Here is a 26,855-nt window from a genome sequence, read left to right as displayed (position 1 = left end):
TAATAAAACCAAAATCTACTTTCCAGTGACATCATTTGGAGAAGCTAAAAACAAAATGTTTTTCTTTTGTTGTTTTGTTTTGAAGATATATGTGTGCATATATATATATATATATATGCTTTTATTTACATATTTATATGTTTGTATTTATATACAAAATAGGCAGTGAGATTCTACACCTAGCCCTGCAATATGTCACTTCCTGATACCCCCAGCTTCTAAGAGAGAGACAGAGAGAGAGAGATCTTACCTTCAAAAAATATTTTTTAACGTTTATTCATTTTTGAGAGACAGAGAGACAGAGCACGAGCAGGGAAGGGGCAGAGAGAGGGAGACACAGAATCCGAAGCAGGATCCAGGCTCTGAGCTTTCAGCACAGAGCCCAGAGAGATCTTACCTTCAGACCAACCTAACTCCAGCTTTATCTCCTTACATGTAACCTTTAACCATACCTGATGGCAAAAGGCAAAGGCAGGCACATCCCAGGGAGTGCAAATCAGGGTACAATTGATTTTCTATAGTCATCTCAGAAATTCTAGAAGGGCCTTTTCTACCCTCACCACCATTACCACCACCCCAATCATCCCCCCTTATTGATATCTAAATTACCAGCATTGCCCTTATTCACATAAAAACATCCCTGAAAGGGACGACAAAGGTCTTATCCCTCTGCCCCACCCCCATGCCACCACCAAGGTTAGAAAATGCGTAATAGTTCTTCAAGAACTGCAAAAAGATGGATCACATGGCAAATTTTACCTAGTTAAAATTTTACCTAGAGTCATCCCTGCATCCAATTACCTTTACCCTTCAACCATTACCATCTCAGAATGAGTAGGAAACTGCCTACCACTACGACCTAGGGTGAAAGTCAACAAGTAAAGGTTATCCTAGAGGGTCAAGAGAAACAGTAACTGTGAGGAGTGAATTCTTATCCAGACTAGACATGGAAAGTTACCACAATTTCTCCTAATACAAGTCTCAATTCCATTCCTACCTCCCTCCCCAAATGGCCTAACCTGCATATAATACAGTAAAATATATTGTCCAATTGATAAATTGAGTATATAAATTTATTTTACTATATTAGTGCCTATAAATGCTCATCATCAGTATGTGTATGCAAGATTTTGAAATCCTAAAGTTGCATGCAGGTACCCTACTATATAACCCTAAAATCTAACCCCTAGCCCTCCCTGACACCAAAGGGGCAAAGGAAACAACATCCCATGTAGCACGATGGTTCTAGAATTCTAAAGATTTCCAGAAAGTCTCTAGATCTCCCTTTATTAGGATTTGTATGTTATTTTATTAAACTTTAGAGAGAAATGGTATGTAATTTTCTATAGTCTGTTTTAAAGAATACATAAAACTTACTATTTCACTTTGTAAATGTAATATTAATCATCACAAACCCAAGAAAAAAAAACACCGTCTTTTGTCTTTTCCCAGGCACAGAGGTTTTTTAAAAGCTGATGAAATGATCAGGTGTAAAGCCTGAGAAGCTAGACTCTCTCTTAAAGACAAGTCCAGTCATTGTCCACTCCAGGAGAAATCCAGTGAGAAAAACAGTGGCTACAAGTAAACAGCACAGTGCTGAAAAAGTGGTTCAAACGGGAAGAGCAGGTGGGATGAATAATCAGAGACTTAGCTAACAATGAGGATATAGGGAATCAAAGGAGAGGAAAGGATAGGAGGAAAGCCGTTGGAACTACACTGGGAGAGAACACTGAGACTTCAGTCTAGCTAAGCCATATCTAGCCCTTAGCCCTACAGCTACACAGACATAGAATCAGCCCTTACTTTCAACTCATTCCAAAGAACTTTACCCTTATTTGGTCATACTGGTTCCATTAGTTGATCCTTCATTTGCTTTTCCCAGATACATGAGTTCAAGAATAGGTCCCTTCCCAGAAGGCTAGGGAAATGGCCACACTTATCCAGGGGAACAGCCCAGGCCCTGCCCTCAGAGGCAGCTGTTAGTGTGAAAACTATACCACCTACCCCACCCTGCCCTGGCACCGTGCCCTCAGTGTGATGCTGCTAATAAGTCTTACCTTGTCTTTGTTCACTTTTTTAATTGCCCACTTAGTTTCTGTTTCCTTGTCTGTAGCTTCAAAGACCATTCCAAAGCTCCCTTGTCCCAATATTCTTCCAAAGGTATAGATTTCCTGGATAAAAAATAAGAGCTCCTTTGTCTCTTTCATCAGGTATTCATCAGGTATTAAAAATGAACACATAATACTGATAGATACCCAACCAAGGGAAGAGAGTTTCTGCTCCAGGGTAAAATCAAATAGAAGATGCCACCTATTTGATATTAATTAACCAAAAATGAGTTTTGGCAAATCTCATTAATTGCCCTTTGGAGGAAAAACCATGAACATCCCAATGGAGACATACAGAAAACCTCAAAAGTATCAAGATGAATCTCTTACAAACTACAATGAATGAAATGTCTTCATAAGAAAGAGGAGGAATGGAATATTAACGCATACATGAATGTGTGCTTGTGTGTATAAAATACATTTGTCGAAGAAATTATCCCCAAATTCGGAGAGCTGTATTATAAAATCAACACCTATTAACCACTGAATAGCTGCTTTGCCGTTTACCAAGTAACACTTTTTCTTTACTTCATTATTTCTATTAAAAAGCACTTTAGTGGTTTCATTCCTTTTGTTTTAGAAAAAGCAGTATCTGACAGAAATTTTAATGTAAGTCAGCACTGAGAAGAAAATAAAAACCATCCATAGTAACACCATCCAGACCAAGAATCCTTCCACATATTATTTAACTTCTGATGGGAACTGCACTTCCCATGATGAGCATAGCATAATGAGTAGAATTGTCGAATCACTAAGTTGTACACCTGAAACTGAAACTAATGTAACATTGTATGTCAACTACACTTCAACTTTTTTAAAAAAGCATAGCACCTAGAACATAGTAAGCACCCAATAGAAGTTAAGATTATTTAAAAAATAATAATGCACTATTTTTGCCAACACCAGCATCCTGGTTCTCATTGTAAAATAACAAACATGTAACTCATTTACACTTTCTTTTCCTGTTTGGTTGGGGCAGTCTCCTTGATCCAAATCAATACCAGGGTATTAATAAGACTTTCTGGACACATGACGCCTGGGGACTATAATACGACAAAACATCTAAAGTAATGCCACTAGGTGAAGCCTCTGCTGGGTCAGCAGTCAAAGCCTTCCCTGGAGATGCTACTCTATTTCTCTGCAACCACTTTCACCTTTGCCGTGCAAGAGATAAATTAGCTGCTAATCTTCATATCTCCTGCTGCTTACGTTCCTGTCTTACTTTCATAAAAGAAGATTTAATGCCCAACTAATTACTTATCTCCTTCATGAAGGAGTTCCCCGACTTTGCACCTTGGTAACTGTTCCATTATTTTGACTTCCCTCAGTATGTATGCATTGGTCCTCACATATTATTGTTACTCTCTTTCTTACAAATACTTTGGTTCATGTTTTTCTTCCAAGATGGTCTAGAAGCTTAAGAAGCTGTTTCTTCTGTATCCTTTAAAAAGCCTACCCTGAAACTTTGTAGGTAAAACATTCATGCTTAGCACATAGTGGGGAAAAGAAGGAAGGAAGGGAGGGAGGGAGGGAGACACGGAGGGAGGGAGGAAGGAAAGAAGGAAGGAAGAAAGAAGAAATGTTTGGCTTCAACATGTTAGACTTTCCTTAGATAGTTCCTTGTGTACATATTTTGTACAAAAATGGATAAAACACAATTTCTGTTTTCTCAGAATTTGTAAGCTACTCAAGAGACAAGATTATCACTTAAGTTATAAAGTCTTAAGTTAAAAAAAAAATACAAAACAACATTGAGGCCAGAGACCACAGCTAAAATACTGGGAGAATAGGGGAAAACATTACAAAAGAGATGGCTTCTGAGATCAGCATGTGAGGGAACAAAAGCAAATAATCGAGAATCTTTTTTCTATCATCCAAGCAAACAAAGCAAGGAAGGCATTCCACAGGAACAGCAGTGCAAATATGGAATGAATGAATGAATGAATGAATGAATGAATGAATCAGTAAATGAATGACTCAGTCAACAAATTCAGTCAGTAAGCCAGCCAGCCAGGAACCTTCTACATATATACACCTGTGAGAAGTGACAGACCAGTTATGTGGAGTTGAACCCTGGGGTAAGAATGTTGGATTTATGGTCTTGAATGATGCAAATGGCAACTCCTGGACTCACATAGGGTACATCCTGCCCAGGTGATGGTTCCCAAGATGGGACTTTCAGTGATTTATAATTACTTTTTCCCTTCCTTCTTCCTACAACCACTTAACGGTGAGAATCAAAATCAGAAAAACTATGACTAAAAAAAGACAAATATTTTATTTTTATTATATTTATATGTAACTCCCAATTATGAATTATGAAAAATGAGTAAAATCTCAATTTAAATGGTCATTTATCCCTTTTGTTTTCCACAGAACAAAATGATATAAACTATATAACTATTTCTCCAATTTTTCTTGTTCTTTAAATGAGAAAACTCTCATTTGCTTTTTTAACATATAGAACCACAACTTGGACACAGTATTTTAACACTGTTTAAATAGGATATTTTAAATGAGGAATGGATATAGAAATAGCTCTATTGCCCAACTAGTTTTATAAACTAATCTTTTTCTTCAACTAACTGCTTTGACATAATTACATAGTGGTGAAAATAAGGAGAAAATTACTTCTTGTTTGTAATAATCTTAAGAGGATGCTATAAAAATGGTAATGTAGATCTATTTTTATTGACATAGAATGATATAGTGTAGAGTATGAATGCATGTATGATATGATCCCATTATGAAACTGTGGGTATGTGAAGGTGCTGACATTGATATCTGGAAAGATGGTCATCTAAACATTAAGAGTAGCTATCACTGGATAGTAGAATTTTGGATGACTTTAATTCCTTTTTTATACTCTTCCAAAATGTTTAAAAACTTTAAAATGATCCTGTCCATTTAATAGGACAAGAAAAACTTCAGTTATGCTAGTTAAGATTATTTCCTTAAAAATATGTATATATTTGAAATGTTTCATAATTTAAAACAGGAAAAAAAGTGGAAAGAAAAAAATAGAGTAAGACATACATGTATAGAAAAAATAAAAGTAATAAATTTTAAATTCGGTTATATCTGGCTCATGATTTTTATTTTCTTCACTTTTCTATCTATATTTTCCTAATATTTTACAATGAACATATTTTGCTTTTATAAAAGCTCTTAGGGCTAAATTTAAAATTCAGTAAAGTTGTGGATTTTTTAAAAATACAGGTTATTTATCTATTTTTTTAAAATTATTTATCCACTTTGAAAGAGAGACAGAGAGAGTGAGTGGGGGAGAGGCAGAGAGAGAGGAAGAGAGAATCCCAAGCAGGCTCCGTGCCATCACTGTAGAGCCGGGTGCAGAGCTAGAACCCATGAACCATAAGATCATGACCTGAGCCAAAACCAAGACTCGGCCACTTAACCTACTGAGCCATTCAGGCATCCCCCCCAAAAAATACAGGCCTTTTATTTAAAGTGGGAGAATTAAATTTTTCAAGTTAGAATTCTCAGGAAGTTTATCTGATCACTTCAAGTAAATTGTCAAACACCTCTTAACACACTTTTAAAGTTATTTAATGTTGGGGTGCCTGGGTGCCTCAGTCAGTTAAGCAACCAATTTTGGCTCAGGTCATGATCTCACAGTTCATGACTTCAAGCCCTGCATAGGGTTCTGTGCTGACAGCTCAGAGCCTAGAGCCTGCTTCAGATTCCGTGTCTCCCTCTTTCTCTGCCCTTCCACCTCTCTCTCTCTCTCAAAAATAAATAAATGTCAAAAAAAAGTTATTTAATGTTAATTCAATTTTCTTCTTCTAGTTGTTCTTATTGTGGTTCTTTTAATGTGATGTTAAAGGAACACATGTTAATTTCTAAAATGGTAATAATATTCAAACCATAATAATTAGAATCCTTAGAAGAGTAATATTGGTACCCATCCCATCACAGTCTAGAAAAAATGGAGGGGTCCATGAGGAAAATTCTGGCCTCAGTACCAGTCATCAAGGAAATGAACAGACAAACCATTTCAAGTCATCTGGTCTTTCTCTGTCTTCAAGAGGTCTACACAAAGACCCCAAGATTGTTCTCAGCAACAGGCAAGACATAATGACCAAAATGTTCTCATTTTACTACTAAAAATGTCCTCTGCTTTAATTAAAGTCTATTTGGTTCACTATACGCAGAAAAAATAATTAGTCTGCATTTTCTTTGGTAAAGACTTCGGCATACTTGAAACTGATTAATTTTCTCTTTTCTTCCCTTCCTTTCCTTAGAAACTAATTTTTAAATCATTTTTGCCACTAACTATTGAGTTACAAGTTCCTAGAAGTTTCAGTTTGCTTTCTATATACCCGAATAGCAGCTCCGTTGTCCATCCTTATGTGAGGAACTTTTCCTTCTGTAATGTTTCCCCGACTCCATTGTTGTTGAGACGTTTTTCTCTCCACATTGGAGGTTTTCGAGGGCTTACACCAAAAGGAATAAAAAAATTAAGATATATTTGTAGTACAAATACAGTACACTTGTATCTTGACAAAATAAGAACCCTAATTTAAACAATATGACAAATCTTTAATGTGTGCTATATTTATTGTGTAAAAGAAATATTGTCTTTTTTTGTTTTTCAATGTGTGCTATGATATTTATTGTATAAAAGAAATATTGTGCTTTTTATTGTCTTTTTTAAAATTCTAAGTCCTATATGATTCATTGGCTTATTACGCTAGAAGAGACTATAAGAAGCCAGCCATTCAATCTAGTCACCTGAATCCAGGCAAGTCTACATGATAACCTGCATCCCAAATCCATCAGAACTTACCTGATGATTATAGATAAAGAAATTGTGGTTTATATACACAATGGAATACTACTTGGCAATGAGAAAGAATGAAATATGGCCTTTTGTAGCAACATGGATGGAACTGGAGAGTGTTATGCTAAGTGAAATAAGTCATACAAAGAAAGACAGATACCATATGTTTTCACTCTTATGTGGATCCTAAGAAACTTAACAGAAAACTATGGGGGAGGGGAAGAAAAAAAAAAGTTAGAGAGGGAGGGAGCCAAACCGTAAGAGACTCTTAAAAACTGAGAATAAACTGAGGGTTGATGGGGGGTAGGAGGGCACCTGTTGGGATGAGCACTGTGTGTTGTATGGAAACCATTGGACAATAAATTTCATATTTACATAAATAAATAAATAAATAAATAAATAAATAAATAAATAAATATAAAACTTACTGCTCTCAGTCTCCAAAGTTGTGCTGTATCAACTACAATCTTCCATACTGCCTCTTCTCCATAAAGGTAAAATACCCCGAAAACCAATCCTACCAGGTAGTCATAGATTGTAACTAACATACATCAGCTTTGCAAAGTATATTTGATATTCCATCTAGATAACCAGAAATTGCCATAAATAATAACCACCCTATATTTCACTATAACAATGGCCCAAATTCAGATTTAATCCAATTTTTTTTTAATTTTTTTTTTAACATTTATTTATTTTTGAGACAGAGAGAGACAGAGCATGAACGGGGGAGGGGCAGAGAGAGAGGGAGACACAGAATCGGAAGCAGGCTCCAGGCTCTGAGCCATCAGCCCAGAGCCTGACACGGGGCTCGAACTCACGGACCGCGAGATCGAGATGGTGACCTGAGCTGAAGTCGGACGCTCAACTGACTGAGCCACCCAGGCGCCCCCAGATTTAATCCAATTTGAAAGCCAATTCATTTCTGTATAAACCATTAAAAACTAAAGAAGCTGGAATAACATTCCAAATTATTTGTGATCATGGAAAATAACTCAACAGTGGATGGAATTATCATAAAAGAAATTACTAACCAATTTTGCTCACCTCTCACATAAGCAATAAATGTTCCTTTAATAGTTAAGAAGGCAATGATTTGGCTGACAAGGGACCAAGGGATATGGATCAAGCTAAGGATGGGATTAGGAAATAGGATGTCAACTTGTGTTGGGATATAGAAACTTCAATATTTACCATAACTTTCCCAGAGGCACTATCTGTGATGGGTTGGTTTTCTTTTCTTCTGTCTGCTGAAACTTCATATTCTGAGCTGCCCATGCTTGATTCTTGGGACATTTCCACCACAGAGATTGGAGAAAGCCTTCTTCTACAGGCACATACATACAGTACATCTTGCTTAGAAGTAGATGAACAGTTGGAGCATTTTGCACATTGTTTACCAAACCCACTATTGGCCATTTGCTTAACTCTGCAACTAAAGCAACTTGAAGGAAAGAAGTTTCCACTCTTTGAGGAAAAGAACCAGACCAAAAGGGATAAGGTAAGCTGATGGTGAAAACTGTAACTTCCAGTTGGTGAGGTCTTTACAGTACTGATGCACTATACTTATATTCACACATGAGAGCTGCAGAAAGAAAATAAACAATAATTTAGAAGGTTCTTTCTGATTCTGTCACCCTCCTATAAGTTAGAGAAAAACTTAGAGTTAGCACCGAAAGCATCCTGCCTATACATGAAAAGTTAATATTTACAACAAAATTAGGACATATTTCTAAAAACCAATGGATTTTCATCTTTCAAAATTTAATAACCATAAATTGCTGAAAAGCATGGTCTAGGGAAATCAATTTGGTGAGTTGACATCAATTTTTTTTAATTCTAAGAGGATAATATGAGTATTTTGCATAGATCCTTGGTAACTTCTATGAAACTTCTAATTATGTAAATACACATATAGAGAATGTTTGTGTATGAGTATGTACTGAGTCACAATATAAGAGATACTTTTTATTGAAGTATAATTGACATATAATAGTATATTAGTTTTAGGTATACAACATAATGATTCAACATTTATATACATTACAAAATTATCACCATAAGTCTAGTTACCATCTGTCACCATAAAAAGTTATTATAATATTATTGACTCTATTTCCTATGCTGTACTTTTTACGCCCCTGTGACTTATAACTGGAAGTTTGTATCTTTTAATCCCCTTCACCTAGCTCACCCATCCACTTCCTCTTCTTAATGTGGGCTGTGGTAAAAAAAGAAAAAATAATTTAAAATAAAGGCTTAAAAATAGTGATGTAAAACATTCATTTACTGTGGTTTCAAAATTTAAACCTTACTCAGCTTATTATTAGGGCAAATTCATATTAACAGCTTCACAATGGAGTAGACAATTTGATTTTATAAAACTACTTATTACTAAAGCTCTAAGGCAATATTAGAAGTATCTTCATTTTTATACTCAAATAGCAAAAAAAAGAAAGAAAAAAAGAACTACTGGGTGCAATTTTTTCCTGAGCATAGAAACAGGTATGCCAAGCATACTGGACATACTCTACCTAACTAGAGTTATTGGCAGCTATATGGTGGCAAGTTGGAAAGATGTGAGCAAGTTGGAAAGATGGCAGCTATATGGTGGCCAAGTTGGAAAGATGTGAGTTGGAAAGATGTAAGGAAGGAGAAATGTGCTCTGCAGTACATATAAGAGAATACCTTGAGAAACTTCCGGAAGTAACTGGGAGTACATTATTATGGTTTTTTACCATACTATTTCCTATATTACATAAAAGTATATTTTGTAGTCACAGATTGATAAGGCTAGGGATATATGGAATATACTTTTATCCTTTGAACTGGAATAAGCTTGACCAGGAGAAAAAGTTAGATACCTTTATTTCAGTGAAGAAATGTCTTTCTGGTTTTAGTTGTCTAGGACTAGTTTTCTAATCAGAAACGAGTGCTACCTTTTATCAATTCTTATCTATTGTGATTATATTTTTTCTCATTGGATCTTTTGATATGTTGTGTTCTTTAAAAAGATTTCCTAACATTAAGGCATTCTTACACTTAATAGTATGAACCCTACATGATCATGATGGATGATTCTTCTCATGCTAAAAAACTGATACATTTGTATTTGGGGCTTTCAATTACATTCATGCAATCCCTATCAAAATAACAACAGCATTCTTCACAGAGCTACAACAAACAATCCTAAAACTTGTATGGAACCAGAAAAGACCCCGAATAGCCAAAGCAATCTTGAAAAAGAAAACCAAAGCTGGAGTCATCACAATCCCAGACTTCAAGCTGTATTACAAAGCTATAATCATCAAGACAGTATGGTATTGGCACAAGAACAGACACTCAGATCAATGGAACAGAATAGAGAATCCAGAAATGGACCCACAAACGTATGGACAACTAATCTTTGACAAACCAGGAAAGAATATCCAGTGGAATGAAGACAGTCTTGTCAGCAAATGGTGCTGGGAAAACTGGACAGCAACATGCAGAAGAATGAAACTAGACCACTTTCTTACACCATACACAAAAAAAACCCTCAAAATGTATGAAAGACCTAAATGTAAGACAGGAAACCATCAAAATCCTCGAGCAGAAAGCAAGCAAAAACCTCTTTGATCTTGCCTGCAGCAACTTCTTACTCAACATGTCTCTGGAGGCAAGGAAAACAAAAGCAAAAATGAACTCTTAGGACCTCATGAAAATAAAAAGCTTCTGCACAGAAAAGGAAACAATCAGCAAAACTAAAAAGCAACCAACAGAATGGGAGAAGATATTTGCAAAGGACATATCAGATAAAGGGTTAGTATCCAAAATCTATAAAGAACTTATCAAACTCAACACCCAAAAAACAAATAATCCAGTGAAGAAATGGGCAAAAGACATGAATAGACAATTTTCCAAAGAAGACATCCAGATGGCTAACAGACACATGAAAAAATGCTCCACATCACTCATCATCAGGGAAATACAAATCAAAACTACAATGAGATACCACCTCACACCTGTCAGAATGGCTAACATTAACAACTCAGGCAAAAACAGATGTTGGCAAGGATGCAGAGAAAGAGGATCTCTTTTGCGTTGTTGGTGGGAATGCAAGCTGGTGCAGCCACTATGGAAAGCTGTATGCCGGTTCCTCAAAAAATTAAAAAAAGAACTACCCTACGACCCAGCACTTGCACTATTAGGTATTTATCCAAGGGATATAGGTGTGCTGTTTCGAAGGTACACATGCAATGTTTATAGCAGCACTATCAACAATAGCCAAAGTATGGAAAGAGCCCAAATGTCCATAGACGGATGAATGGATAAAGAAGATGTGGTATATATATATACAATGGAGTATTACTCAGCAATCAAACAGAATAAAATCTTGCCATTTGCAACTACATGGATGGAACTAGAGGGTATTATGCTAAGTGAAATTAGTCAGAGAAAGACGAATATATGACTTCACTCATATGAGGACTTTTTTTTTTAATTTTTTTTAACGTTTATTTATTTTTGAGACAGAGAGAGACAGAGCATGAACGGGGGAGGGTCAGAGAGAGGGAGACACAGAATCTGAAACAGGCTCCAGGCTCTGAGCTGTCAGCACAGAGCCCGATGCGGGGCTCGAACTCACGGACCGCCAGATCATGACCTGAGCCGAAGTCTGCCGCCCAACCGACTGAGCCACCCACGCACCCCATTCATATGAGGACTTTAAGAGTCCAAACAGATGAACATAGGGAAGGGAAGCTAAAATATATATATATAAACATATATATATATAAAAACATATATATATGTTATATATATATATGTTATATATATATATGTAAAACATATATATATATATGTTAAATATATATATAAAAACAAGGAGGGGGACAACATATACAAGACTCTTAAATATAGAAAACAAGCAGAGGGTTGGTTGTGGAGGGGTTGTCGGGGGGGATGGGCTAAAAGGGTAAGGGGCATTAAGGAATCTACTCCTGAAATCATTGCCACACTGTATGAATAACTTGGATATAAATTAATAATTTAATTTTAAAAATTCCATTCATAAGTTAAACTGGTCTATAATTTTCCTTTCAGCCATCTTTGTTAGTTTTGATACAAGCTTCTGGCTAGTTTCATAAAATACGTTGGGTATCTTCCATTTCACAACGTTTGGTAACAATTTGTATAGCATAGAATCTACAGGAAAAATCTCCCAGAAAATGACAGGATTCTATGAAAGATTTTTTTTGTTGAGAGAGAGAAAGAGAGAAAGAGAGCACAAGAGCATGAGCTGGGGAGGGGCAGAGGAAGAGAGAGAGAGAGAGAGAGACAGAGAGAGAGAATATAAAGCACATTGCACACCTAGAGAGGAGCCCAATGCAAGGCTCTATCTCACCGCCATGAGATCATGACCTGAGCTGAAATCAAGAGTCAGACACTTAACTGACTGAGCTACCCAGGCACACCATGAATGATATTGCTAGCAGTTTATCCAATATTGATTCTCCCATTATTCCCTACTATCAGAATCCTGATTTTGACCAGGGCTGCCATGTACATTCATTTAAAAATCTTCCATTTCTGGGGTGCCTGGGTGGCTCAGTCGGTTAAGCATCTGACTTTGGCTCAGGTCATGATCTCACAGCTTGTGAGTTCGAGCCCCACGTTGGGCTCTGTGCTGACAGCTCAGAGCCTGAAGCCTGTCTCAGATTTTGTGTCCTCTTCTCTCTGTGCCCCTCCCCTGTTTGTGCGCTTTCTCTCTCTCTCTCTCAAAAATAAACATTAAAAAAAAATTTAAATAATAACAAAATAAAAATCTTCCATTTCCCAGCCTTTTTTGTAGCTTAGAGATGTCCATGTGACTTATGACCATGAACCTTATAGAGTGCAAGCAATGCTGTACTTAAAAGAAAACTTGTATTCTTAAACCTTTATTAAAAAACAGAAAAAAGGATAAAAATATACATGAGCAAATCAAATCAAAAATAAAGAAAAACATGATTAAAGAATAAAATTTCAGATGAACAGAAAAGACAAAGAAATATACTTTTGTTGATTTTTGCCTATAGGGCTCCAAACAAAGACTTCTCACTATCACTCAGAGTTCATATCTTATCATTACCTCCCTTGCTCTAGGTAGGCTAGCATCCTCACTGTTCCTCGAATATGTCAACCAAATTCTGTTCTTATGGCTTTGGCCCTTCTGTTTCCTTTGCCTAAGATGCACTTCCACAGATAATTGCATGGCTTGATCCCTCTTTTCATGGTGGTTTCTGCTCACTTGAGAGAACTTTTCTAACCACCTCATCTGAAACAGCAGACCCATTCACTCTGTCCTCTTACCTTGCTTTATTTTTATTCACAGCACTTATCATTTCATTCAAGAAGTTCTCTACAAAGTTCTTTCCTACTTTTAGGGACCAGATGATTCCCCTATAAACTATTTCAGGGTAATGAAAAGCCACCCAGTTCATTTCACTTAGTAAGAATAACCAAAACCTGACCACAGCAGTTCTCAAAAAAGAAAAAGGCATTCTTATAAGCCAATCTCATTTGCAAATAGATGCAAAAATCCTGAATGCTATACTTACATTAACCCCAGATAATGTGTACAGCATAGTCCAAGATTTTAGCTAGAAATAATGGGCAAGCCATCCCAATAAGTATGGCCCCATCAAAGTTGTGTGAAAAGCATTCTCCTGCTGTGATTAAAACTCATAATGGCAAGCACTGGAAAAGATACATAAAAGGACCCTCCTGGCATGTGTTGGGAAAAAAGAATGCAACTGATGCCACTAAAGAAACACACACACACAGTCTTAAAAATGTTAGACCTTGTTTTTCAAGTGTATTTAGCAAGACAAAGAAAACCCAGAATATACCTGTATACACTTTGCGAAATGATTTAACTTCAGGCCTTGGAAGAAACTGTTTTGCATTTCAAGTTAAATATAAAGCCTGTAACCATCAATGACTCAGAGCAGCCGAGTAGATCTGCAAATAACAGCTTTTCTGTGTAGAGAAACTACTGTTTTCTCTCTGCAGGTGTAGAAAAGTTGCATGTAAGATGTGTAAGGCATTGTTTTATGCATGCATTAAGAATACTGACTTTATAGTGCTTTTTATAAGAAACTGAATGAAGAGTTCATAATGTAAAGGTTTATTTCATTATAAACAGTACTCCTAAAAGCATGCTTTCCATACCCTTCAAAATTTACTGTATATCTATCCACAAACTTTCAACAGAATCTGTACATAATAAATTTCCCATGTTCAAGATGGGTTTTTTTTTGTGTGTGTGTATCTTAAAACAATTATCTTTTTCTTTGCTCTGCTCAGAAAGCACTTCCTTTAATTTTTCCATCAATTTCTCAAAATAAATCACATTTTCATCACATCACTGACACTGATGTCGACTTCTGAGTAACTTCTAGCTCCAGTTTCTGATTTATCCATTACCCTGGCTGCATTTAGGAGCTATACTCAAGAGGCACAGAGTTCCTGTTACGCACTGAGTTTCTTTCTGCTCTCCAACCTACCAACCATTACATCTACCAAAGTAATGTTCTACTTTCATACCACAGAGATTCTAAAACAATGGGTTGAAGAGCTGCGTGCAAAGTTTCTTAACAAGAACTAGATTTCAAATTTAATTTCTTTTTGGCTGACTGAATTCTAATCATTATAGCTTAAAAACCAAAATAGAACAAATGTTTACTCACATTTATTTCTTTCTCATTTATGAATTGATCTGAAAGATTTCTTACTAAAATAAATCTACTATCCAGCAGGCCAAATGATGTCATTCATATTTTAGAGGCATAAACTTAATCAAGCATTGCAAACCTAACATATCTTTATGTAAACACAAAGATGAATAGCTATTTTTCTATGGAATCATGGAATTATGTTTAAATGGGACTTTAGGTACCAAAAAATGTATCCGAAAACCAAAGAAGCTTCTGCTATAATAATAGCATTTCTTTGTATCTCCAAAGACTGGACAACATAGGTGTTAGACATAATGTAAACAAATAAAGTAAGTTCAAATTATGTCAGTATTTAACTAAAATGTGAGCTTTCTTTTGACTAAAGGTTTTCATTTTATTTTCAGAACTAAGACAAGTCAATGGAACAACTCTGAGACAGAAAATCTCTGAGCTTTTATTTAAGCATAAAAAGGTCTCTTACATATTGGCCCTAGAAGATACACTCGCAGCAATTTCCTCCAGAAAATGAACACAAGAATGGTTTTATGAGATATAACTAGCTACAATTTTCTTCCCCAAAAGCAATTTTTAGTTTTCTTTGCTAAGACTGTGTCTACAAGGAACCTAAACAGTCAGTCAATTCAGTCAAAAATGTGTTCTATTCAAGGGAAGAAAAAAACCTTCTGGATTGTCTGACATTATGCAGACCAAGCTGAATGACTGTATCTTCACTATTCAACTACTTGTTTTCCCAACATGCTCACAGAGCCGAAAGAGGGGCCAGATGAGCTTCCTAGATCACAGTGTTATATTTTCAAGGAGACCAGCAGTTGTTCACTATTTTCATTAAGGGCATGATTAGGGAAATGAGTGTGTGTTGTCTTAAAGACAATTTACACTGTGTTTAAAATTTATGTCATTACAGATATGTTTAGAATGTTCAATAGTTGATATGTGCTATTACGTTTTTTTCCTATTTTAATTTGCATAATATTCTCCACTGATTGGGCTGTAATCTGGAGGGACAGTCTTAAATGTGGTCCCCATACAGGCAGTTTAAGATTCAAACAGAGATTTCACTAAGAAAGTTTGGCTTAAAGAGATTGGAGAAAACTAAGAAACCTCTCCCTGATTTCTTTCCTGTTGCTGTCCAGTGTCTTCTCCCTGTACGTTATAAGCAACCTGAAATCAGGTACCTTTTCTGCCAGCACAGGCCTGTCCTTATGCAAAAAGAAAATTTCTGAGTGTTCGTTTTCTGGGAAAGAGCCAGAATCACAAATCACTTAGGCAGAAAAATAGGCAGGTATATAGGAAGAGTCAGCAAAGTAAAGAGATAGGTCATATGAAGGAGGGATATCTCAAAGAGAATGTGAAGGATCTCTTCATAAATATGAAAAAGATTAGGCATAAGGAATTAGACTTCTATGTGATTCAAAACAAGAGTGCAAGCCAATCTAATATAAAGGGCTTCCAAACATTTACAACTATCGAAGATAAAAGGAAAGACTATCTCTGTCACTAGAAATGTCCAAGCAGAGGATGGAAAGTCAATTGGCAGGAAACCATAGGTCTCTAAGTACAGACTAGGATGTCTTGAGGTTCCTTCTAGGCCTAACAATCTACAAAGATGAATCACTCCTAATGATTAACTGAGGTGAAGCAGACATTTATTTATTTTTTGAGATTTAAATCCAAGTTAGGTAACATATAGTGTAATAATGGTTTCAGGAGTAGAATTTAGTGATTCCTGACTTACATATAACACCCAGCGCTCATCCTAACAAGTGCCCTCCTTAACACCGTCGCCCATTTAGCCCATACCCCACCCAACACCCTGTCTTTTTCAAATTCCACATGAGTGAAATCATATGATATCTGTCTTTCTCTGACTGACTTATTTTTCTTAGCATAATACCCTCTACATCCATCCATGTTGTTGCAAATGGCAAGATTTCATTCTTTTTGATCACTGAGTAATGTTCCATTGTATATATATACCACATCTTCTTTATCCATTCGTCAGTCAATGGACATTTGGGCACTTTCCATAATTTGCCTATTGTTGATACACTGCTATAAGCATTGGGGTGCATGTACCTCTTCAAATCAGCATTTTTTTGTATCCTTTGGATAAATGTAGTAGTGCAATTGCTGGGTCGTAGAGTAGTTCTATTTTTAATTTTTTGAGGAACTTCCACACTGTTTTCCAGAGTGGCTCTAGCAGTTTGCAATCCCACCAGCAGCGTAAAAGTGTTCTTCTTTCTCTGCATCCTTGCCAACATCTGTTGTTGCCTGAGTTGTTAATGTTAGCCATTCTGACGGGTGTGAGGTAGTATCTCATCGTGGTTTGGATTTGTATCTCCCTGATGATGAGTGATGTTGAGCATCTTTTCATGTGTCTGTTAGTCATCGGGATGACTTCTTTGGAATTGGGATGTCTTGTTCGGAAAAGTGTCTATTCGTATCTTCTGCCCATTTCTTCACTGGATTATTTGTTTGCTGGGTGTTAAGTATGATAAGTTCTTCATAGACTTTGGATACTAACTCTTTTATCTGATACGTCATCTGCAAATATCTTCTCCCATTCCATCACTTGCCTTTTAGTTTTGTTGATTGTTTTCTTCGCTGTGCAGCTTTTTATCTTGATGAGGTCCCAACAGTTCATTTTTGCTTTTGTTTCCCTTGCCCCAGGAGACATGTCAAGTAAGAAGTTGCTGTGGCTGAGGCCAAAGACATTGTTGCCTGTTTTCTCCTCTAGGTTCCCTGTCTTACGCTTAAGTTTTTCACCCAATTTTATTTTTCAGTACGGTGTAAGAAAGTGGTCTAGTTTCATTCTTCTGCATGTTGCTGTCCAGTTTTCCCAGCACCATTTGCTGAAGAGACTGTCTTTTTTCCATTGGGTAGTCTTTCCTGCTTTGTCAAAGATTAGTTGGCCATACGTTTATGGGTCTGTTTCTGGGTTCTCTATTCTGTTCCATTGATCTATGTGTCTGTTTTTGTGCCAGTACCATACTGTTTTGATGATTACAACTTTGTAATACAGCTTGAAGTTGGAATTATGATGCCTCCAGCTTTGGTGGGGTTTTTTCCCCAACATTACTTTAGATATTCGGGGTCTTTTCTGGTTCCATACAAATTTTAGAATTCTTTGTTGTAGCTCTGTGAAGAATTCTTGTATTATTTGGATAAGGATTGTATTGAATGTGTAGATTGCTTTTGGTAGTATAGACATTTTAACAATATTTGTTCTTCCAATCCATGAACATGGAATGTTTTTCCATTTCTTTGTGTCTTCTACAATTTCTTTCATTAGCTTTCTCTAGTTTTCAGCGTACAGCTCTTTTACCTCTTTGGTTAGGTTTATTCCTAGGTATCTTACAGCTTTTGGTGAAATTGTACATGGGATCAATTCTTTGATTTCTCTTTCTTCTGCTTCACTATCGGTGTATAGAAATGTAACTGGGTTCTGTACATTGATTTTATATCCTGCAACATTGCTGAATTCATGGATCTGTTCTAACAGTATTTGGTGGAGTCTTTCAGGTTTTCCCCACAGAGTATCATGACATCTGCAGAGTGAAAGTTTAACTTCTTCCTTGACTATTTGGATGCTTTTAATTTCTTTTTGTTGTCTGACTGCTGAGGTTAGGACTTCCAGTACTATGTTGAACTACAGTGGTGAGAGTAGACATCCCTGTTATGTTCCTGACCTTAGGGGGAAAGCTCTCAGTTTTTCCCCATTGAGGATATTAGCAGTGGGTCTTTATTTAATATATGGCCGTTATGATCTTGAGGTATGTTCCTTCTATTCCTACTTGCTTTTATTTTTTTATTCTTTTAATGTTTATTTACTTTTTGAGAAAAAGAGAGAGACAGACACAGAGCAGGAGTGGGGAGGGGCAGAGAGAGAGACAGAATCTGAAGCAGGATCCATGCTCTGAGCTGTCAGTACAGAGCCCAATGCGAGGCCCAAACCCACAAACTGTGAGATCATGACCTGAGCTGAAGTTGGAAGTTCAACCAATTGAGCCACTCAGGCACCCCTCCCTACTTTCTTGAGGGTTTTTATCAAGAAAGGATGCTGTATTTTGCCAAATGCTTTTTCTGCATCCATTGAGAGGATCATATGGTTCTCATCCTTTCTTTTATTAATGTGGTATATCCTGGTGATTGATTTGCAAATCCTGAACCAGCCCTGCAGCCCAGGAATGAATCCCACTTGATCATGGTGAATAATTCTTTTCAGGTACTGTTGAATTCGATTTGCTAGTATCTTATTGAGAATTTCTGAATCTAGGTTCATCAGAGACATTGGCCTGTAATTCTTTTTAGTGGGGTCTTTGTCTGGTTTTGGAATCAAGGTAATGCTGGCTTCATAGAATGAGTTTCAATGCTTTCCTCCCATTTCTATTTTTTGGAACAGTTTGAGAATAGGTATTAACTCTGCTTTACATGTCTGATAGAATTCCCCTGGGACACAATCTGGCCCAGGACTCTTGTTTGTTGGGAGATTTTTGATTACTGATTCAATTTCTTTGCTGCTTACAGGTCTGTTCAAATTCTCTATTTCTTCCTTTTCCAGTTTTGGTAGTTTATATGTTTCTAGGAATTTGTCCATTTCTTCCAGATTTCCCAGTTTGTTGGCATATAAATTTTCATAGTATTCTCTTATAATTGTATTTCTGTGGTGTTTGTTGTGATCTCTTTTGTGATTTTTATCTATTTGGGTCTTATCTCTTTTCTTTTTGATAAGTCTGGCTATGTTTATCAATTTTATTAATTCTTTCAAATTCTTAGTTTCATTTATCTGTTCTACTGGGTCTTTTTGTTCCTACATCATTTATTTCTGCACTAATCTTTATTATTTCCCTTCTTCTGCTGCTTTAGGTTTTATTTGCTGCTCCTTTTCTAGCTCCTTTAGGTGTAAGGTTTGGGTGTATATTTGGGACCTTTCTTGCTTCTTGAGATAGGCCTGAATTGCAATACACTTTCCTCTTAGGACTGCCTTTGCTGCATCCTGAAGGGTTTGGACTGTTGTGTTTTCATTTTCATTGGTTTCCATGTATTTTTTTATTTCTTTAATTTTCTGGTTAACCCATTCATTCTTCAGTAGGATGTTCTTTAACCTTCATGTATTTGAGCGCTTTCCAAATTTTTTCTTGTGGTTGACCTCAAGTTTCATAGTGTTGTGATCTGAAAATATGCATGATATGATCTCAGTCTTTTTGTACCTGTTGAGGGCTAATTTGTGACCAAGTATTTGTTCTGTTCTGGAGAATGTTCCATGTGCACTCGAGAAGAATATGTATTCTGCTGTTTTAGGGTAAAATATTCTGAATATATCTGTTAAGTCCATCTGGTCCAGTGTGTCATTCAAAGCCATTGTTTCCTTATTGATTTTCTGCTTAGATGATCTGTCCATTGTTGTAAGTGGGGTATTAAAGGCCCCCTACTATTATTGTATTATTATCAATGAATTTTGTCATGTTTGTTATTAATTGATTTATATATTTGGGTGCTTCCACATTGGAAGCATAAATATTCACAATTATTAGATCTTCTTGATGGATAGATCCCTTAATTATGATATAATTTCCTTTTCATCTCTTGTTACAGTCTTTGTTTTAAAATCTAGTTTGTCTAATATAAGTATGGCTACTCTGGTCTTCTTTTGACATCCATTAGCATGATAGATGGTTCTCTATCACTTTCAATCTGCAGGTGTCTTTAGATCTAAAATGAGTCTCTTGTAGGCAGCATATAGATGATCTTGTTTTTTTAATCCATTCTGATACCCTGTATCTTTTGATTGGAGCATTTAGTCCATTTACATTCAGAGTGATTATTAAAAGATATGAATTTAGGGCCATTGTGTTACCTGTAGAGTTGGTATTTCTGGTGATATTTTCTGGTCCTTTGGAGTCTTTGTTGCTTTTGGCCTTCTTTTTTTTTTTCCTCTCCACTCAGAAAGCCCCCCTTAAAATTTCTTACAGGGCTGGTTTAGTCGTCATGAACTCCTTTAGTTTTTGTTGTCTGGAAAACTCATTACCTCTCCTATTCTGAATGACAACTTCACTGGATAAAGAATTCTTGGCTACATATTTTTCCCATTCAGCACACTGAGTATTTCCTGTCACTCCCTTTTGCCCTGCCAAGTTTCAGTGGACAGGTCTGCTGCTAACCTTATGTGTGTACCCTTGTAGGTTAAGGACCTTTTGTCCCTAACTCCTTTCAGAATTCTCTTTGTAGTTTGCAAGTTTCATTATGATATGTCATGGTGTCGACCTGTTTTTATTGATTTGAGGGGAGTTCTCTGTGCCTCTTGAACTTGAATATCTGTTTCCTTCGCCAGATTAGGGAAGTTCTCAGCTATAATTTGTACAAATAAACCTTCTACCCCTTTTTCCTCACACTTCTTCTTCTAAGACTCCTATGATATGCATATTATTTCATTTTATGAATCACTAAGTTCCTTAAGTCTCCCCTAGTGATCTAATAGTTTCCTTTCCCTCTTGTTTTCAGCTTCATTATTTTCCGTAATTTTATCTTCTATATCACCTATTCTCTCCTCTGCTTCTTCGTTCCTCATTGTGACTCTATCCAGTCAGTTTTGCATCTCAGTTATACCATTTTTTATTTCAGTCTGACTAGGTTTTAGGTCTTTGGTATCTGCAGCAAGGGTTTCTCTGGTGTCTCCTGTGCGTTTTCAAGCTAGTATGAGTGTTGTTCTAAATTCCTGTTTAGATATATTGCTTTTTTCTATTTTGAGCAAGTCCCTTGCTGTGATTTCTTCTTTACCTTTATTTTGGGGAGAATTCCTCTGTCTTGTCATTTTGGCTAAGTTTCTGTCTTTTGCGTGTTTTAAAAGCCTGTTATATTTCCTGCACCTGAGAGTACTACTATATTAAAAAGGGGTCATACACTGTCCAGGGCCTGAAACTTCAGAAAGTGCTTCTGGTACATGCTGTGTGCACTCACTGTTGTGTTTTTGTTACTCTTTCCCCCTGGTCAGTCCTCTGCAGAGCTCTTCCTTGCTTGCAGTGGGAAGTGTTTGGATCTTTAACTAGGTGTGCTTTGATTTGTTTGCTAGAATAAGTCTGGGGAAAAAAAAGAGGGGAAAAGCCTGATCCCAAAAGAAAAAAGGAAAGGGAATGAAAAAAAAAAAAACAAATAGAGAATCAAAAAACTATAAGGCTGATTCCAAAGAAAAAGAAAGGAAAAAAAGAAAAGAAAGAAAAATTGAAGCCTGATCCAAAAGAGAGAGAGAGAGAGAGAGAGAGAGAGAGAGAGAAGGAAATAAAACAAACAAACAAACAAACAAAAAGAAATTATGAGCCTAATTCCAAAAGAAATGAAGAAAGAAAAAAAGTAAGTCTGGTCCTGGTTCCACTCAGAACTGCGGGTATTGTTTTGAAGCACTTGATTTTCAGTGAACTTGGTGCATGGGGCTGCTGGCTGTGCTGGTCTTTTGGAGGAGAGGCCTTCTATGACAGCCCAGAGTCAGTCTCGCCCCAGCAAATAAGCTGTTGCCAGGCACTGGGGAGCCGGGGGTGGGGTGCAGAATTTGGCATAAACTGGTCCCACCTCCACTGGGGGCCACTGTGCTGCTCTCTGAAGTCCCACAGTATTGGTATTGGGGAAAATGGTGCCACCCCAATCTCCCATCTCGAGGAGATCTCACACCCCCTCACTGTTCAGGTAGCCCTCACAGAACAGTGAGGGCAGTCAGCTTGCCCTGCACCACAACTCTCCTGCATTTCTGGGGGGGGGAGGGGGGACACAAGGCTGGGCTTCAAAACTGGAAGTCTTAAAGGACCAGGTACCATGTGGAGCCATCCCCCTCCTTCAGAGCAGAGCCTCTCCACACTGTGCTGATGTCCTTTGTCCCAGAAAAAAGTACCACACCTGCGCAGCGCTCAGAATCTATGGTGTAATACCACTAAAAGCAGCAAATGTTATATTCCCTCTGGGTGTGCCTCTGTCTCCTGCTGATGAAAAGCCTCTTGCTGGCACCTACAGGGGCTTTTGTCCTTGGAGAGGCAATATACCCTCTTCCAAATGTATTCCAGCAAGGGGAATGTTCTCTTCCAACGCACCCTGGAGATTCCTACACCACGCTATGCACTCCAGGGGCAGCTCCCTCCTTCTCCCCAGGAGTACACTCCACTGCTCTGCTCTGGAGAAAAGTTGCACACTTCCAAACCTCCCAGTTTTAGCTCCATACATTGTTCGCAAAAAAAAAAACCCAAAAAAGAAAAAACAAAAACCTGCATCACTCAGTACTTCTTGCTCCCCAGTCCATGGTCTAGGGAGATTTGTCTCTTATGCGAACCCGATACTGAACTCAGTATCACCTTTCTCTTTCTCTCCCTTTGTCTCTCCATTGAAAGAGTTCCCTCCCCTCCACAGTACCTCCATTTTTCTCTCCCCCAATTCACTTCCACGCACCGTGCACCTGCCACACTTTCTTCCTCCAACCTTGGAGATCCTTCTGCCACTCCACAGAACAATTTCCTGGGTGTTCCAAGTGATCTGATTTCAATACAGCTGTGTGTGAGGGAACAAGGAAAGCCCAGGGTCCCCCTACTTCTCATTTATCTTTGGTGAAGCAGACATTTAAAGGAACCAAAGTGGTAGCTAACCTCACCTCCATTATGGAGGTTCAGTATTATAATGGGGTTTCTGTTTTCCTACCACAGACCGGGCCAAACTAGTTACGGCCCTCAAATTCACCTCAGCCAATCTGAATTTCACCTGTAATAGAACAGCATTGTAAGAATTTACCATGGGGGAAGGGTGATAATGAAGAGGAAGGGGATGAGCTGGAAAGCTGGATGTGCTAAGGAGTAGTGGCCCTGGCTAGAAAAGAAAAGGCTAAGTTAAGTACAGAAGAAAAGGTACTGTAAGAAAAAGGAAATAACACTTCATTCCCACTCACAAAATCAGAGAATAACAGGTGAAGAGCAAGCAAATGGGCCCAAATGTAGCTAAGGCAGCCAAAAAATACAACATTGCTAATAAATTCTAGAAGAGAAGTAGAACACTGAGAATCGTGGCATGAACACTCAGCTGTGCTCTATCAAGGATGTTTAAAGGAAAAATAGTGTTCTTTGTACTCAGGAATGTTTTTTTTCCTAGCTTTACTGTGGTACAAATAACAAATAAAATTATAAGATAATTAAAGTACACAATGGGATAATTGATATATCTATACATTGTGAAAGGATTCTCCCATCAAGTTAATAAACACATCCATCACCTTACATATTGGATACAAACTTTCAGTGAGAAGATGAATAAGTTCTGAGAATCTAATGTATAATATGATGACTATAGTTGATAACATTGTATTATATAATTGAAATTTTCTAAGACAGTAGAGCTTCAAAATAAAAAGTAAATATGTATTCAGCAATCTTAATCCAATTAGCAATGGATCAATAACATTAAGAATTTGATGGTAAAGTTGAAAGGTTTGCTAGCTTTGTTTATCAAGTACTGATTAATAATTTTGCACTAATAAAATATATTAATATAAAATTGTGTGGTCAGAGTGCCTTTCCTGTATGCCAAACATTCCCAGAAGTATTAAAAGAGAGGAACTTTACAAAGCCAGCAACTTTCCATGAAACTATTTAGTTAGCTAAGAAAATGTGTGATATAATGTTCCAACCCCAATGTTTCATACCATATTAGAAAAGGCATTCTGACTCTCAAGATCATGTTCAAATATTGGAAGCACAATTTAGATATATCCGGGCACCTTTCCTCCTGTGGCCAAATCTCTGCAAACTCAGCAACTCCGAACAGTCTACAACAAAACACCAACAACAGATTCCATGATCCTTATTTTTAAGTACCTACAGAAATAATTTAATGACAGAAAACAACAACAAAGACTACTTCTCATAACTGTGTACCCCCCTCCAGGGCAGGAACTATGTTCTATTCACCTTGTCATCTTGTGTCCAGTAGAAGGTCTCCTTTAAACAAGGATTATTGATTGCAAGTCATTTACTAATTGCTGGAAACAATGTCTTAGAGCTTACAAATAGAAAATCCAATGTAGTCAAGTAGTGTAAGAGAGCCAGTGGCCTGTCATGTAAACAAAATCAGAAAATCCTTATGGAAGTCTCCTGGCCAAAAAAAAAATGCACTACAACCAAATCCTCACTCTATCTTGAAGCTCTCTTTCTAGAGCCAGGCCCTGACACCAGGCTTGACCCCAATCTTCTAAATTTCCACCCACTTCTGAAAGATTCCCTATCAGACAACAGGTTATTATTGTACCCTCATATGTATTTTCTACTCAAGACTATGGTTTTCAGGAGTCTGAAAGGATATAAACACATACGCACTTATTTGGGGGAATGAACCATATTGTCAAACTCAAAGAGTTTCTGCTAGAAACTTAACCTTCTCAGGATCCCTAGCCAAGTGACCTCAATTAAGGTTCCTTATTTTCTGGAAATCTGTTTTCTTCACTCCTAGTAATAAGCCACTTATCTGTAGCACATAAACTCCAGATTCATAGCCAGATAAAAGCATTTAGAATGTCATATCTCAGGAATCAATGTGTCATGGCTGTTAATTTCAGCAAGATAGGAAAATTTGGGGGAAATAAGACCTAAAAGGCACTTAATTGCCAGGGTTCTGTAAATCTGGCCAAAAAGAGTGTCCAGAGGGCAATAAGCAAAGAGTACCAGAGGTCCAAATAGGAGAACAGGTCAACTGAGAATCTAGTCATCTAACAGTATACTTACATATCCAACAAATATTTTTTTAAGACTTGTTATATACCAAGGATAGTCGTGGGTGTTGGGGATGAGACATTATCAAGACATGGGCCTAATAATGATTATGATAAAGATAATAATAGGTACGTACAAAGTACAGAAGTGATACAAAAGGGGGAGCAATCAAGGAAATAAGATAATCTACTAGGAAACAAAACATTTTTAGAATGAGAGAGACCAGAATTCAAACTCTACTTCCACACTTACTAGCTCAGTTCCTCCATATGTAAAGTGGAAATAATGGTAGTTAACTATTTTATATGACTGTTGTGAGGACTAACTAGATAACACTTATAAAATGTCTAGTACTTTGCCTGGTAGATATTACTGCTTTAAAAATCATTATTACTGACTTGCTAAGGGTTTCATGGGACAGGTGATAGTCAAACTAAGTCTTAAAGAATGAATTGGAGTTCAGTTGGTGAACAAGTCAAGGAAAGGCTCTCCAGGCAGAGACACCAGTACAGGCAAGGGCCCAGAGCCTATGGTTCCAGAGGAGTAGAAAACATAGAAAAGGTGAGGAGTAGAAAAAGGTGATTTCCATTTGAAGGCAAGAACAATAGGAGTGAGCAGGCCAGGTTTGGTTAAGACAAGAAGAGAGAAGCACTTCTATAAAAGATCAAGGTTAAACAAGAGTGTTTTCAGTGAAGAATAGTGGCTCCACCAGGCACAAAAGACAGATGGGGTAGGGTGGGACACAAGGTTCTCATTCTGAGAAAACCAAAAAGAAAGAGAAAAGATACCACTGCTGCAGTGGAATCATGTTAGGTGAGCACTTCCAACCCTGACAATAACCAACCACAGATTTGGAGTGAATAGAGAGTGGCCACCAAAATGCCAACACTACCTCCTCCGGCAAGCATAGGAGGCTCGGCAGTGGAGGGGACACAGAGCATCAGTGGATGCTGAAAACATAAACTATAAAGCTCAAAAGTATGAAGAATAGGCTCCAGCCAGTATAATCAATCAAAATCTACTACCATATGAAAAAATTACAATTTAGTGACAAATTCACTAGAGTAAATGTTGCAATGTAAATGGCATAGTTCTAATTAGCTCCAAAATAACAAAAAAATTTCAAAGAAAACTTCCCACTATAATTCCACATAAAATATTAAGTTATTTATTTTATACACACACACACACACACACACACACACAAACACACATCCCTACTCCAAATGTAGCACTATTACAAACAAAGCTTTATCAGTCCCAAGACATTGAATACCAGTATTCTACCATTTAGGGTCTAAAGACCCCAGATTCCTAAACAATTTATGAGCATTAAAACCTCACAAGTCTTCTCCGAATGATTCCATTTTACATGTACAGAAAATTTCAGATGAAATGTGTTTGCCCTTGGTAATCAGAAAGAACCCAAGCTTTACTGTAAGACCAAAGTCCAAACTACTCACCAGTGACTTAACCTATCTGTCAGATTCCTCAT

At 37.1% G+C, this 26,855-nt stretch overlaps 1 protein-coding gene across 10 annotated transcripts in view; it reads right to left on the bottom strand.

Annotated features, from left to right (window-relative positions):
• STK33 (serine/threonine kinase 33) overlaps window positions 1–26,855 on the bottom strand; it is a 166,795-nt gene that overhangs the window by 58,882 nt on the left and 81,058 nt on the right. For all 10 annotated transcript variants that reach the window (XM_027073211.2, XM_027073214.2, XM_053203507.1 and 7 more), the window contains 3 exons: window positions 8,104–8,494; window positions 6,449–6,562; window positions 2,058–2,171 (listed from right to left, as the gene is read on the bottom strand). In XM_027073211.2, the coding sequence (XP_026929012.2) occupies window positions 2,058–2,171; window positions 6,449–6,562; window positions 8,104–8,328 (453 nt within the window). In that variant the 5' untranslated portion in view covers window positions 8,329–8,494. The remainder of the gene's footprint in view (window positions 1–2,057; window positions 2,172–6,448; window positions 6,563–8,103; window positions 8,495–26,855) is intronic.

The sequence above is a fragment of the Acinonyx jubatus genome, chromosome D1, assembly GCF_027475565.1.
Source record: "Acinonyx jubatus isolate Ajub_Pintada_27869175 chromosome D1, VMU_Ajub_asm_v1.0, whole genome shotgun sequence".
Lineage (NCBI taxonomy): Eukaryota > Metazoa > Chordata > Mammalia > Carnivora > Felidae > Acinonyx > Acinonyx jubatus.
Note: the sequence above shows the minus strand (reverse complement) of the source record. Positions and strands in the feature narration are given on the sequence as shown.